The 14,353-nt window shown below is 37.6% G+C and overlaps 2 protein-coding genes across 6 annotated transcripts in view; both read left to right on the top strand.

Moving 5' to 3' along the window:
• The window catches only part of fynb (FYN proto-oncogene, Src family tyrosine kinase b), a 50,871-nt gene extending 45,413 nt beyond the window's left edge, over window positions 1-5,458 (top strand). For all 5 annotated transcript variants that reach the window (XM_052586275.1, XM_052586273.1, XM_052586277.1 and 2 more), the window contains 2 exons: window positions 811-942; window positions 2,932-5,458. In XM_052586275.1, the coding sequence (XP_052442235.1) occupies window positions 811-942; window positions 2,932-3,140 (341 nt within the window). In that variant the 3' untranslated portion in view covers window positions 3,141-5,458. The remainder of the gene's footprint in view (window positions 1-810; window positions 943-2,931) is intronic.
• Window positions 5,459-10,480: 5,022 nt separating this feature from the next.
• Window positions 10,481-14,080, top strand: ndufaf4 (NADH:ubiquinone oxidoreductase complex assembly factor 4). Its single transcript, XM_052585730.1, has 3 exons — window positions 10,481-10,695; window positions 11,477-11,556; window positions 13,347-14,080. The coding sequence occupies exons 1-3, from the start codon at window positions 10,563-10,565 to the stop codon at window positions 13,659-13,661; spliced, it is 528 nt and encodes a 175-aa protein (XP_052441690.1). The 5' UTR covers window positions 10,481-10,562; the 3' UTR covers window positions 13,662-14,080.
• The last annotated feature ends 273 nt before the right edge of the window (window positions 14,081-14,353 follow it).

Here is a 14,353-nt window from a genome sequence, read left to right as displayed (position 1 = left end):
TGTTTAGGATGCTGTTGCCCCCCACCCCCATCCTGAAGAAAAAGTCTTTCATCATGTTCATCAGAAGTAGAATTGTGACCAGTGTGGGGTTGGCAATCGAAAATCAATTCCGATTCCAGAATTGGATAGAAGAGGACAGCAAGCCTTTTAGAAAAGTTACCTGAAATGTCACAATTTATTTTCAATAAAGTGGCCAAGAAAAAGGAAGATCTGGCACGATCCCATGAAACTGTCTTGAATATGAAATGTTCATCGCACACAAAGTTCTGCCACCAAACTGCCTGCATTGTTTGTGCCGAAATCCGCCATTTCTGAAAGCAAATTGATTTACAGATTAATTAATCTTATACAGCAAAGAAGTCACATTTGACGTGGAAATGAGATTTGATTGGATTGTGAAAAGTGAACTGTTATTATCTGTAAACACAGTATACATCAGCAGAAAAGAAAAGTTGTTTCAAAAGAGCAGTAGATTAATTCAATCTTGGTGAAAGATTGACTATACATATTTTACATAGTTTTAGAATATTGTGATCTGATGAATTAAACAAAATAAGACAACACAACGCTCCAACATATATTGTGTAGATTAGCTGCGTCCTTGCAGACCTTAAGGACCTTTCCCGGTCTCTAGTCTCTAATTATTTCCTGTCTCTTATTCTTCTGTCCATGTGAAAGATGTAAACAATATGTTTATTTTGATTTCATGATTTCAAAGTTTTAATAGTTGATTGCTGACCTTAAGAAGAGATATTCCTGTGCATGTTTATTTTAGCACCTATCTTTCTTTCTCCTGTGTCTGTATCTCAGGGGCAAAGTTCCCTATCAAGTGGACGGCTCCTGAAGCGGCTCTGTATGGGAAGTTCACCATTAAATCTGATGTCTGGTCTTTCGGAATCCTGCTCACGGAGCTGGTCACTAAAGGCAGAGTTCCATATCCAGGTACATTCCAAAACTGGTGCTCTGCGTGATCCCTAGAAGTATTGCAAAATTAATATAAACTTATGTCATGAAACTCTAGATGATGGGTTGACTGATTAACTCAGTTTGACATATTCATTATATATTCATATATATATTCATTATTCATTATTATGGTTTTTGTTTCATCAGCAGCCAATGAGCTTGCTGGTTAACATTCAAATACTTGGCCAGTTTTTTCCATAGCACACTTAAGAAACCCTCCTCCTTCCCCAGCTCCACCTGTATAGACCAGCTACGTCGTTTATTCATATTTACGTGCAGCAGCAGTATTTCTTACATGCTCACAGCAGCATGTTGTAGATGTATTGGCAGTAGAAGGTCTTGGTACTTGTTCTGCTGCAGCAGAGAAGCAGATCTATTCCACCAAAACCAAACACATTAACATTGCCTTGAATATTATCTCTCGAAGAGATCATGTCAGAACTAATGTGACCTTCAAAAACCTTCTTTGCTGTTACATAAACCAATTTCTGAGAGGCATGCCGAGTCTCAGACTTTATTTTTCCATTTTATTTCAAACTCCGCAGTTTCCACACCTTTCAAAATTTCTCTCATACTCTTAAAAGATTAGATGCTGAAACTCTGATAGATGATGAATTACTGTAGATCTACACAAATTCTAGAAATTAAATCCAGTGATCTTGGCTGGAATGTAAGGCGGAGTGGGAGATGCCATTGTGTCAACGCAGTATTGCATTATCCACAGATGTTTGCAGGCGTTTCTCTCTCAGTCCTGTTGAAATGTGGTCATGTCCCTCATGATGATGAGTAATCTTCTGGCTTCAGAAGTGCACTTCTGTTCCAAGATCCCTTGTATTTAGAAGCAGGTCTGATTAACCCCTCACAAAGCTTCAAACGCAGTGATATTGTCTGGTTTGATTGACAGATTGATAGTCTGTTCTTATCTCCCCAGTCATCGTCGCAAAATCTATTGATCTCTTTTTTGTGTGTGTTTCTGGTTCAAAAGTGACGTCTTTTCAATGTCTCTGTGAAAATAAATCGTTCTGAAAACATCTTGGTAACAAAAAAACCTACAGGACATGGAGATAAAGGTCATGCTCTGTTTATTTGAGCATCCCAACTAGCTCACCATAGCAATGCTGGCTCAAACTACTAATGAAAGATGAGGGAGTGTTTGAGAATAGATTTTATTTCAAATTAACATTTATTTAAAATGTTATCAGTTGTATTTGGTGCCACTAATGGCATGGAAAGGACACAGCTTTAAATGGTTAAATGGTCTTAAGATGGATAGATGTCCATATGCATGTCTTCAGTGTCAGTGGTGGACCAAGTACACAAATCAAGTAAGAGTACAGAGTCCCTTGTAAAATATCACTCCGATAAAATGTTGGTACCTCTTTTATTCAAGTAAAATTACAAAAGTACTGCTAAAAAGTAAAAAGTACTGTTCAATGAACACGTGCATTAGTTATTCTAGTCAATAAGCACGATTAGTGCAGACTTTTAATATGTATTCTTCTGCAAATAAGGAAACATTTTATTTTATTACCAAAACTTGTCACACACTATCAAAACATTAAACTTCAGTATACTTAAATATAATTCTATGTTACTGTAAATTTAAGTCTGCAAACAAGTAAAAATGACCACATGTACCAAATAGTGAGGAGAAATCCCGAAACCCTTAGATTTCCAAATGAAGACAGATTATTGTTTGTGATGTGTTTTATATTTATTATGTGTATACAAGTTCAGCTGCAGCCCTAATCCAATTGAAGAACAGGAACAAGCTAATCAAGTTCTTTAGCGTTACTAAATAGTTACAGGCAAATGAGTTTGATCAAATTTGGACGGTGTACCTCGAGAGCCAGCTTAAAGTAAACTCCTTTATAGCTTTATCTTCCTAGGTGGCATCCATAAAATCTCTCAGATGATCATACTGACAGTATTGTTGTGCTAAGAGTCTCGTGTCATTTTTGCTAGGGATGAATAACAGAGAGGTACTGGAACAAGTGGAGCGAGGCTACCGGATGCCGAGTCCCCAGGACTGTCCGAGCTCCCTTCACGAGCTGATGGTTCAGTGCTGGAAGAAGGACGCGGAAGAGCGGCCCACCTTCGAGTACCTGCAAGCCTTCCTCGAGGATTACTTCACCGCAACCGAACCTCAATATCAGCCCGGAGACAACCTCTAAACCCAGCCTCCTGGGCTCATCCTCCCCGGGCCGTCTCAAGTGGCCTGGACTCCCTCCAGACCGGAGGCATGTACAGCTTCATGAGTTCACCTAAGCCTTTGTTACTCCCCTGCGGCTCACACACACACACACACACACACACACACACACGAGTCGACTGAAGACTGAACCGATTGCACAGACTTTCAACTTGAGGGGTGTACACGTGAGCGAGCTGGGGAGGCGAACAGGAGGAATTGTGGGTGAAAAGGCTTTTATTCTGAGTTGTGGCCGTACCCATTATAATGATATGAAATGATGCCTGTATTCAGTGTAAATATGAGATGCCTGTTTAAGGTCTAGTTTGTTTTCATTCAGGTTTTTTGTTTCGTAATCCCCACTCATTTTTTGTGTTGCTTTGCAAAGAAGCAGTTTTGGACATCTGTGAAGGGTTTAGGCGTGTGTCCGTGCATAAAACAAGTGTTGAATTTGAGAATGTATGTGGTTTATTCATTTTCTGCTTTGCTGGCGAGGTCATGTTCCAAATGGAGGAATAAAAATGCAGTCTTTATTATTCTAGTGGTTCTAAAATATCTCAACCTGCAGAGGAAGTTGGTTTCACACAATTTATTTAATTTTTTTTCATTACTTAAGATACTAATTTGAATTGACACCCTCTCCAAATGATTAGATGTTAACCGAATGTAACAAAGAATTATTTTACCCATCTTTGTACTTCTAGCCAGATGTTAAAGACTGCCATACATCAGAATATCTCCACACAGAAAATGCATCATTTAGTTTTCCAGCTATTTCTGACTATAGATGTTTTTTGTTTGTTTGTTTTTTTTGGCCTGTTACCGCATACTTGCATTCAGTATTTTAAAGGAAGTTACCAAGAATGTTTGAATCCAATATTCAAATCCAACATCCTGTTTTCTAGGCATTGAAACATACTTTACATGTATGTGTTTCTGTATGTACTGGAGTTACTGTAGTACATTTCATTCGAGTTACTGCCAGGAAACATTTGAGAAACTCTTTCTACTATCAGTTTTCTCTTTCAGAATCTTTTAGCAAGATTCTCTTTAGTTGACAGTAGTTGATACTGTCATGGAGGAGCAAACGTTTAAAGTGAATCTTGCTAAGTCAGAGGTAAAGTTAGCTAAACTTATGTAGGCTATTGTCAGAAAAAAAAAGTTATTTTTAACATTTTTTGAAGTACAACAGCATGTCACTGGGGCTGTACCCTCAAAAGAAAAGTGTTGTACCTTATCTATCTGGTGGTGGATGAGGAGATAACCCCTGACTATGTAAGCGCTTTGAGTGTCTAGAAAAGCGCTATATAAATGTAAGGAATTATTAATTATTATTAACTATTACCCGTGTTTTAGTATCTCAAAGTATTTACCTTTAAAGTGCCCCTATTATGGATGTTTTGAAAGTGCCCTTTCTTGCAGTGTGTAACACGGCTCTGAGTGAATGAAACACATCCTGCAATGTTTCCCCGGTCACGCTGTACACAAAGCAGCACTGCGCTCACAAACACTGCTTTATCAGGCGTTACAGGCCTGATCCAATCTGACCAATCACCACAGATTAGTGTCACGCAAAGGAGGGGTTTGGAAAGATTAATTGTTCAGCGAATTGTTTGGGAGTCATTGAGCAAGTAAGGAAAAAATAAATGCATATTATAAGACAATGTAAGCATTTCTTTATTTATTTTTTTGACCTTGCATGCATGTCAACCTGTTGTTGGGGACTCCCAAAATCAAAATATGAACCTTTCATAAGCCATAATAGGGGACTTTAAGGTACTACTACTGTTTAGGTCTAAGTAATGTATACAATTTTCCTGCTGAGGATACGCTCTTGAATTTGTTTATGATATTTGGACATGACTGCTAGTCTGAAACATATTTTGAGAAATGTGGTTTGTCAAGTCACTGACTGAGTGAGCAAAGCAGATGTCTTTGGTTTCGGACACAGCCTCATTCAATCAGACCTCCAGAGCTGCTCTCTATCCTCATGTGCTGTTTATTATGTTAGGACGCTTTTCAACTGTATTTGTTTCCATGTATTTTATTTAATCTAGCATAAGTCTATATGGAACTGTTTGGATTCGGATCAAGGGAACACTCAAAAGTACCATGTCCCTTGTTGGTTTGTACAGTGCTCATCAGGACGTCTTTAAACCCCTCTCCTGCATTTCACTTGCTTTGACAGGATTCTAAGTGTCAGTAAGCACCTAAAATTACCATTCCCATTTTTTTAACCTGCCATTTTGTTAACATTTCCCATTTGGAAATAAAAAATACAATATTTTACACTCTTTACAAGCTTTACTCGTCTTTCTTATTACCAATTAAATCCCTATATAAAAGCTGAGGTGGTTTCAAGCTGCATATTTATTTCTCTGCTTATTTTAACCGGTTGCAGCATTCACACTATATAGCAAGTAAAGTTTCCTTATAATATATTGTTGCTTCTATTAGGGTAATGTAATCTGAATGGCTAAGCAATGTAAATAAGATGGCATGGGAATTAGTAGCAAAAAATGACACAGTTTTCCGCTGAATAAATAAATGCTAACTGATACTGAACATGAATAAATATATAGAAAAATTAAACGCAAAATATGTGCAATGAGGACAATGCAATCAAACTCCAGTAAAATATCTTCAGTCCTCTTTGATGTCAGTTTCTTTCTGCAGACGATGAGGACATGGGGTGTGACAACATTTGGGCAGAAATATACAAAAATATGTTTAGAGGTGTGTCTCTTCCATTTGTTTAAAACAGTTATGTTTATGAAGGCCTAGAGTAGCTTTCACAATGTTAAAAGTAAAAAGTGATAGTGTGATGTGACCTGGCATGCCCAAGTAATCATTTAAAGGGGGGGGTGAAATGTTTATTTTCACTCAATCTCCTTTTAATCTTGAGTACCTATAGAGTAGTACTGCATCCTTCATATCTCCAGAAAGTCTTTAGTTTTATTATATTCATAAGAGAAAGATAGTCTGTACTGATTTTTCCCGGAAAAACACGAGTTTCTGGAGGTGTGACGTGTGGGCGGAGCTAAAGAATCACGAGCGCGAGTAGACTTTTGCGTTGAGAGCGTTTGGAAGCTGTGACATTACCTTGAGTAAAAAAACATCATCCAAAACAAACCATGGCTAACAGTCAGATTCAGCGTATATTTATGATCCAGAATCAGATCCAGAGGCTGAAATTGAACAAGAGCAGCAGCAGCAACGACTACAGCAGGACGTCTCTATAGCCCCTTTCACACTGCACGTCGGACCCGCAATATTGCCGGAACATTGCCGGAACATTGCCGGGTCGCCTTCTGTGTGAAAGCAACCACGTCCCGGGATTGATTACCGAATTGAACCCGGGTCGGGGACCTAGTAACATTGCGGGGTTCGACCCGGGACGAGCACTATGTGAACAAAAGCCAGATCTAATGCCATGTCGAAGTGATGACGCGCGACTCTTTTACCGGCTGTTTTGAAGGAAGATCAACGTTCGCGACAAAAACATATGTGCAAACTGTAATGAAGCAGAGATCAGTTAGTTCCTCACTTTCCGCGCTGACGCCGAGACCGTTTGCTTGCTTCAGTGAAAGTATAACGTGCCTAGCGTTGTCGACTCGTACATTACACGTCACACGCTGATGTCACGTGTCGTTACGGTATCTTCAAGGGTTGTGTGTGAAAGCACACACATATACCGGGTCATCACTGGCAGTGTGAAAGTGCTTATGTGGTATGTACTGAAACTGTATATATTTGCTTAGTGGTTTTGGAAAATGACTGAGTTCCACTTTATGTCGTCTTTTTTTTTTTTTCTTTAATGGTTTACGTTTGGGAAGTGCAGTTTGATGACAACATCGCATGTTGTTTACTTGATGTGCTCACATGTCGATAGCTAAGTTAACAACACAGAGATATTTGAAGCAGTTTTACTCACCGCCTGCGGTTCCAACACACGATCATGACCCTTTTTCGTTGGGATTGCATTATCCTTAAGAAATAAACGATATGCAAATCCGGCGTCAAACTGGGCCTTGTTTGTAAAACAAGCATCTTCGAAATGCAGGGGAACAAACAATGCTCGTTTTCACTCAATATCCTGTTAATCTTGAGTACCTATAGAGTAGTACTGCATCCTTCATAACTCCAAAAAGTCTTTATTTTTATTATATTTATAAGAGAAAGATAGTCTGTACTGATTTTTCCTGGAAAAACACGAGCGCCTAGAGGCGTGACGTGTGGGCGGAGCTAAAGAATCACGAGCGCCAGTAGGCTTTTGCTTTGATAGCGTTTGGAAGCTGTGACACAGATCCAGAGGCTGAAATTTAACAAGAGCAGCATCAGCAACGACGTCTCTATGTGGTATGTACTGAAACTGTATAAATTTGCTTAGCGGTTTTGGAAAATGACTAAGTTCCACTTTATGTCGTCTTTTTTTTTTTTTTTTTTTTTAAGCTGTACATGTGGAAAGTGCAGTTTGATGACAACATCGCATGTTGTTTACTTGATGTGCTTACACGCCTTAGCTAAGTTAACAACACAGAGATATTTGAAGCAGTTTTACTCACCGCCTGCGGTTCCAACACACGATCGTGACCCTTTTTCGTTGGGACTGCATTATCCTTAAGAAATAAACGATGTGCAAATCCGGCGTCAAACTGGGCCTTGTTTGTAAAACAAGCATCTTCGAAATACAGGGAACAAACAAAAACACTTGCACAACTCCGTTGATGCTCTGTAAAAATAAACTCCATCCACTGGTCCCTTAATGCTGTTTCTCTTTTGGTAATCTGTGCAGGGTTGTCTTGCCCTGGCAACCAAAAACACACTCCTTTTGTGACATTTCTCGACGCTCTTGCTCTGATCAGTGAAGTCTGTTGTGCTCTCAGTGCTCTGCTATACGGGAGCGCACGCTCTTCCGGCAGAAGTGCCTCAGGACCCATATAAGGAAATTCCGCTCCATCTAACGTCACACAGAGCCATACTCGAAAAAACTTTCCGAAACCGGAAGAGATTTTTTTGGAACAAAAATACTCCTTCAAACGTACAACTTAATTTTTGAAACTTTGTCCATGTTTAGCATGGGAATCCAACTCTTTAACAGAGTTAAACTCTAACAAAATGGATTCTATATTCAATATCCTCAAATGAGCAGAACATGACTAATAGGAAATCAGTTGTCGTTAAGTTACGTGTTATAATCAGTTACAATTCAGTTCAATTTCAAATCATTGTAAGACATCATTTACCTGTTGAGAGTGTGTGACAGCATAGCTGAGCTCCAGGAATTCAATAAAGAGCTGCTGTTAGTTACAGATTTGAAAAAAAAAATACATAAAAGTAATAAAGAATCCTCATAACACAAAGAACTGTTTCCACAGAAAGTGGTTCTTCTGGACAATATGTGACCCTGAACCACAAAACCAGTCTTAAGTCTGGATCAAAATGATTGATTTTTCTTTTATGACAAAAATCATTAGGATATTAAGTAAAGATCATGTTGCATTAAGATATTTTGTAAATTTCCTACTGTAAATTCAGAAAAATGTAATTATTATTGTTATTTTTAGTAGTAATATGCATCATTAAGATTCCAGATTTTCAATAGTTGTATCTCGGCCAGATATTGTCCTATATTAACATCAGTGGAAAGCTTATTTGTTCCGTTTCATTTAAATGATATATAAATTTCAATTTCAAAAAAGAAAAATTGACCCTTATGACTGGTTTTGTGGTCCAAGGTCACATATGGTTTTAAATAGAACTGTTACTAGCCTACGTGTAAAGAACATTTAAAGAACCATGCTTTTTATTTATTTTTTGTTGTTGTTGTTGTTGTCTATGTGCTTTTTAGATGACACATATACAATAAAAACTTTTTTGTTAGTTTAAAAAAAAGAAGTTTTTATTGTATATGTGTCATCTAAAAAGCACATAGACAACAACAATAACAAAAATAAATAAATAAAAAGCATGGTTCTTTAAATGTTGTCATCTGCATGTGTGAAACTAAAACTTGACTATACATACATGATTACCAAAAGTACTCTACATTTTTCGTCAAGCACCAGGTCTGACACTTTGATATTGGGTATTGTAACGAATTGTTTCATATTCATCATCTAAACATTCATTGTTTTTCTGTCTCAAGACAAGAGTGATATCTAGTAGTTAATTCGGTAATTATCCAAACAATATGTCTTTTCTATTCTGTCTTATTGGTTGTATATTTATTATGTATATATGAATACACATACATACAGTATATATTTAGAAAATATTTACATGTATTTACATCTAGTCTATATATTTATATTATTTATATTACATATAAATTTTATATATAAACATAGCATACATTTTTCTTAAATATATACATGTATGTGTGTGTATTTATATAGACATAGTAAATATACACTACACAAACATATATTATATATATTGTTAATGTTAATATTGTTAATAATAAATTAAAATTAAATTTAAACATTTAGCAGAACCTTTTATACAAAGTGACTTACAAAGGCTATCAACTTTTACCTATCATGTGTTCCCGGGGAATCAAACCCCCAACCTTGCACTTGATAGCGCAGTGCTCTAACAATTGAGCTACAGGAACACTATTAATAATAATAATTGTTAATCACATGTTAATCCTATTTCTGTAAAATGTTTGTGAAAATTAAATGTTATGTAAATCTCCCAAGAAATTCTCTACAGATACCAAATACTTTGACAATCAATATATAGTTAATACACTTCTGCTAAGGCAAGGATTTTGTGTTTGCATATTTTTCCCACACCAAGCCACGCCCCTCCATAAGCCCCTCCTCATAACTAAAGCCCCGCCCCCCAAAATCTCACTCTTAGCTGAGCTCAAAAGTTGGCAGCCCTTCACTATACACTATGCACTTATACAAAGTGTAGGGGCCTACTTATGCACTACTGTATGTACTCTAGTGTATGAATTATATAAGGTTATTTTGTCGTTCATAATCGGAATCTGATAGCCCCTCCCCCTTCCCTACGCAATTAAAGCTGCGACAGTTGAGTGCATGATTTGTCCAACATTCACAGTTCATTTTCTCGGTTAAGTGCATCACCCTGGTATTTAAAGTGCACTTTTTCTGTTTGGAATTTTCAGTTATGCACCACTCGCAATATTCATACTAATAAACGTCATAGAATTTGAACGCACCTATAAACAGAAAGAAGTAGATCCGGCTACAATGTTCTTCCGCAAGACCACGGCTATTATCTATTATTATATCTGCAGCTTTAAGAAACAAATAAACAAATCTTTGTGTTGACCGGGGTAGCGGCCAGTCGGGGGCAGTAAAGAGCGGCCAATGCCTTTTAGCACCTTTAACAGAAGAAGAGGAACGTCCTCTGTGTAGAGATTTCAAACATGGGCTCAAGAGTAACACGCCTGATCAGAAACTTTAATCTAGAGAACCGAGCTCAACGAGAAATAAGCAAAACAAAACCTACAGCAGCACCTCGACATCCATCCAGCAGAAGTCCAGGAGAAGAGCTCCCGGGTGAGAGGCGTGTTAGAGCCGGCTAGATTACTGACAGTAGACCGTCAAGATCCTTCTGGGGTGAAGGATCAAACCTCGTGTCTTTTAGAAGAAATATGACTTGTGGGTATGGTTTATTACAGCGATGAGGGGAGATTAAATATCCGCTCGAAGACTGCCAGAGAGATTCGTTCTTTAACTTCACATTTAACGCGAATTATATTTATGTGATGGTGTTAATGAACCTGCTTTGCACAAACATAAATATGTGAACACCTCCTTCTAATAAAGGGGTCTGAATAAAGTTAATACAGTGACAACAAATCTTAATGATTGTCATACAGTGACAGCCCCTCAGGTGTTCCCTTTCTATTTGTCCTTGAATATCGAGACGAAATATCTGAACTATTATTAATAGTAATGAAAATAAATTGATCATGCTTTTATAAAACATTCTATCTAAGTGAAGACTGTCATTGCTGTAAAACAATATGACAGCAACTGGTTTATTCGACAAGGAAACTCTATAAGCACACTGTATATCATAATGAAGTTTAATTTGTATTCTTGTCTTTTCATATTGTTCATCTACTTTAGTGTTTTGTTCACAGTGAGGCCATGTATGACACATTGATTTTAAACTTGTTTTACATGCTTTCATTGAAAGGTCGCAGTCTGATGCAGATTCATAGATAGCTGTGCCAAAACCCAGACCCATATAAAGAGCATGTGCAATGAATTCTGTCCAAAAATAAAACTGCACTGTTACACACTATATGCATGATCTGTGTTTCTCTGTCAGGAGAGGTTCACCTGAAGAATGATCCACTGCTGTCGATGCTCAAGGACGTTTATGTGGAGTCTAAAGATCCAGATCCTCAGGTTTGACTTTTAGGATCTTTTGACTTACAGACCAATTAAAGTCAGCAGCAACTACTGGGCTATTAACAAGACGCATTCATTCATATTTATTAAGTTGCCTTTTAATAAACTGTCTCAAATTTCACCAACAGCAACATTTCTTAAAATGGATCAACAGCATAGTTATAAAGAAAGGGAAAACCACAGGGCACAGGGTCTAAACCACTTCCATCCATCGTCAAACCAAAGAATGTACTTCTGATGTGCGGCAAAAGATAGCTGTCCTTCCCAAAATAGAAATTGCCTGAAAGAAAATAGCTAAAGCTTTGATATCCATCATAAGGGCAATAATAAAGAGGTTTTCTCCAATCATCATTAATTTTAAGAGATTAGCAAATGGAGGTTGCAAAAAGTATTGAATAAAAAGGGTGCAATAATTGTGGCCAGTGTGTATTAGGGGGAAAAAATGCATTATTTTGTTTCACCTTTGAAGTAACAGCAACTCACTTGTTTTTGCAAAATGCAAATGTGCACTTGACTTTAGATTCATAACATTTACAAAGTGTAGAATTATGACAGTAAAATAGGTTATGCGCTGGGGAAAACATATCTCGAGTGCATTAAACAACACAAGCAGTCGGTCAGCACCTGCACAGCCGCCCACGTGCTCCTGAGCCTCTCTAAAGCCTTTCATTCAAACTGCTCTTGTGCTTCAGACAACTTGGGTCGTGCATATTTCCCCACTTCAGTTTCCTTTGTGGCCAATTTCAAACGCTTCGTACTGGGATATGTTCAGGCCACATAGAAAAGTACCTGCATTTGGTGCTTGCTGGGTGTTAATTTTGTACTCTCAATTATGTCACAACTCAATATTTAGTAAGAATGATCACTAGTTAACTAGTCAAATAGAAAATATAAAAATATTACTCTACAGATGTATAGTATGTCTGAATTATTACTGTGGCTTAACCAGAGCTATTCATTGATTTAGATTAATTTAGATAGCTTAGACACTGAAAAGTTCAAGCATATATTTGTTAATAACTAAATCCCACAGTGTGACTAATACTAGAGAGACGCTGCCGGGTAGAAATAATTCACACACACAATTGCTCTCACTAATGCATTCATATAAATGTAATCTTTACTGTGCTACTGTATCTGTATCTGATTTTGCACGAGCAGAAATCTGTGAGAAATAAAACAACCCAAAAGAAAAAGAACTGATAAAAATGAGCTGTTATATATAGGCGGCCAGTCGATGAATTGCAGTTTTAGTCACTCAGTGTTGTTGGTTTCGTGAGAGAGCAGAAGGTTGACGCTTGGTAATAGCAGTTGCTCTGGCCACGTGATGTAATGCTCAAATCTTATTGGACGGCAAAATGTTTTCACTTTGTCAAACTTGAAAGATTCTTTGGACTGGTAAAAAAAAAAAAAAAAATTTCTTTTTGTGAATATTTGCGGTCTTTGTGGAAGCATCCATAGGAATCTGTTGTTTTATTCCGTCATCACGTCCGATATTCATTTTGCTTTTATCGCACTCAGTGTGCAAAGGCCTCAAGCCATTTTTTCTTTTTTATAACATATTAAAAACAATCATGCTCCGATGAGGGAAAAATAACAACATTCATTAGTTTTCATTAAAAGTAACTAGGTAATGCAACTATTTACTTTTTTTTTTTTAGGGGGCAACACAATGTTGTAATGCATTACTTTTAATTAATTTATGTTGCTTTAAACTACAGTATAATAAAGAGGTGGTGTGCACTGCCCTCTGCTGGTGTGGCTGACTCTGTGTCTGTGTGCTGCAGGCTGAAGCAGGTCCCGAGGTTAAGAAGGTCGAGGAGGACACGCAGCGCAGGGCACTGAAGTACAGTCTGCCGGGAGACCCCTATGGTTTCTGTGATGTCACTGATGTTCCCAAAGGCAGACTGTCGCTTGTGGAAGCTTTAACTGCCCTGAACAATCACAAACGCCTCCCTAAGACATGGACTCCAGAGAAGCTGGCACAGGAGTACTCTCTGGACCCGAAAGATGCCAAAGCACTGACTGAATTCTTTTTCCCCTTTGACATCAAAATCATTCCACCAAAAACAGAGGAGACCCAACAGATCAAGGATTCTTAGCACATATGAACACTGTCGCATACAGACTCGAGCCGTCTCTGAAACACGCACAGTATCTATCTAAATAAATGTTTTGACATGTTGCTTGTAGTGTGTTTGTATTGTTTGTTTTTGAAGAGCCTGTCATAATTATTTATTCATTTGTTGTCTCGTTTAAAGCATGGCATATGTATTTTAGTAATAACTAAGCTAAGGTAATGTAAACATTCCTGGACTGGAAATCTTATGTCAGCCAGATCAATTTCTAATGTAAAACATCAGTACGGATTATAATTTGTTTAATATGAAGAAACTGGCTCAGAAATGCATTGTTTATGTGAACACTGCAGGTTGCATCTGTTTTCACTGACAATAAATCACTTGCCCCATGTATTAGTCATTTTGATCCAGTGTACTAAATAAAATTATTTACGCAGTCATTTTGCTCGTGAATATTTCTCATCAATACTTCTTTGCACTCCCAGTTATTATCAACAGTGTGATGAGTTTTGAAATCATTTTGTGTGATTTAATTTTTATGGTTTACTATGAATTATATAATCAATGTTATGAGAAACTCATTTATTTTCAGATGTATTATGCATTAGTTTAATGGGGAACACGTGCCATTTGGTCTGTCCCAGATTTACACTCTCGGACCAGCAGATGTCCTCAGCGTGCGTAGTTCGAGTGAACCATTGGGTTTCAGCTTC

The sequence above is a fragment of the Carassius gibelio genome, chromosome B20 (assembly GCF_023724105.1).
Source record: "Carassius gibelio isolate Cgi1373 ecotype wild population from Czech Republic chromosome B20, carGib1.2-hapl.c, whole genome shotgun sequence".
Taxonomy (NCBI): domain Eukaryota; kingdom Metazoa; phylum Chordata; class Actinopteri; order Cypriniformes; family Cyprinidae; genus Carassius; species Carassius gibelio.
Note: the sequence above shows the minus strand (reverse complement) of the source record. Positions and strands in the feature narration are given on the sequence as shown.

Coding starts and splice junctions, on each gene's coding strand:
- ndufaf4 (XM_052585730.1), top strand. CDS start 10,563: ATGGGCTCAAGAGTAACACGCCTGATCAGAAACTTTAATCTAGAGAAC. Junction 10,696..11,476: donor TCCAGGAGAAGAGCTCCCGG/GTGAGAGGCGTG, acceptor TTTCTCTGTCAG/GAGAGGTTCACCTGAAGAAT. Junction 11,557..13,346: donor CTAAAGATCCAGATCCTCAG/GTTTGACTTTTA, acceptor TGTGTGCTGCAG/GCTGAAGCAGGTCCCGAGGT.